Source organism: Lepeophtheirus salmonis, chromosome 5 (genome assembly GCF_016086655.4).
Source record: "Lepeophtheirus salmonis chromosome 5, UVic_Lsal_1.4, whole genome shotgun sequence".
NCBI lineage: Eukaryota > Metazoa > Arthropoda > Copepoda > Siphonostomatoida > Caligidae > Lepeophtheirus > Lepeophtheirus salmonis.
In genome coordinates, this window is record NC_052135.2 from 9443550 (window position 1) to 9444749 (window position 1200).

A 1200-nucleotide genomic window follows, 5' to 3' on the forward strand; every position below is an offset into this window, starting at 1 on the left:
CAATGACAGCTTCATTTGGAATGATTTAAAGTGAGCATTCATCTCGTGTGCAAATAAACCATTTCCCTGAAGTTTTACATTCAATTCGTTCAACTTTTCCATGATATCAATGGCAAACTTAAAGTCCAACCTCCACTCTTCATCAACTACGTTGTTACTAAAACCACGCTGAATGCTTTTCATTTCCAGGAACATCACGATTTATTCTCTTAGCTCCCACACTCTCCCCAATACTTTGCCCAGGCTCATCCAGCGGGCATAGTTGGGGTAGAGGACATCCAAATGTTCAATTTCTAAATCTGCCGGCAATTCCTGGAACTGCCTGTGGTGAAGTCCCTCGGCTTTGATAAGATTGACAACATTGACAATTGAATCAGTAACGTGACTAATGTTCAGTGCACATTTACAGAGAGTTTCTAGATGGATGACGCAATGAAGTGGTATGAGGGCATGGCTAGGATGTTCTGCGTTGATCTTCTCATTCATCAACTTCCGCAATTCTAAATGTTTCCTGTCAATGCACGATCTCCATCAATTGTTACACTTGCCATTTTATTCCAATCCCGCCCAGTTCTTGCAATACAGTTTTCAACTGCACTAAACAAGTCCTTACCAGTTGTTCTGTCTTTTAGGGACTCGACACTAATTAGCTCTTCAGTAAGTTGAAAATTAGCATCCACTTCCTGTATAAATACCAACAACAGTGCAGTGTCTTGTACATCAGTGCTTTCATCCAATGCAAGCGAATACCACAAAAACTTGTGGCTTGCATCCTTCAGTTGGCTCATGAGATCGTCACTTATTTTTTCAACCCGTCTAATCATAGTTCTCCTCAAAAGGCAATGCTATCCATTTTGGTTTTCTGTTCTGGACACATGATATTAGCTACGTCAGAAATGTATTCCTTGATAAACTCGCCGTCTGAAAACGGCCAGTTTCTTATTGCAAGTTTTTAAGAAACCATAAAACTGGCTTCAGTTGCAGTATCTTGTGTAGTCGACTGTTTGGAGAAAACACACTGTTGTTTATTCAGCTAGTTCACTAACCCTTGATATTTCCGTTTTCTTTCTTCATTGGTGAAATTTTGTCCAAGGTTTGCATGGTAGGTTTAGTTGTTTCTTTTTAAATTGTACTCCTTGAAAACAACCACGTTATTGTCTTCAGGCAATGGAAGAGGAGAATTTTATCATTTGTTTGATT

At 39.4% G+C, this 1200-nt stretch overlaps 1 protein-coding gene across 1 annotated transcript; it reads right to left on the minus strand.

The window, feature by feature from the left end:
* Positions 1-500: 500 nt before the first annotated feature.
* Positions 501-824, minus strand: LOC139905547 (general transcription factor II-I repeat domain-containing protein 2-like). The gene has a single exon (XM_071888956.1). The coding sequence runs from the start codon at positions 822-824 to the stop codon at positions 501-503; it is 324 nt and encodes a 107-aa protein (XP_071745057.1).
* Positions 825-1200: the final 376 nt, after the last annotated feature.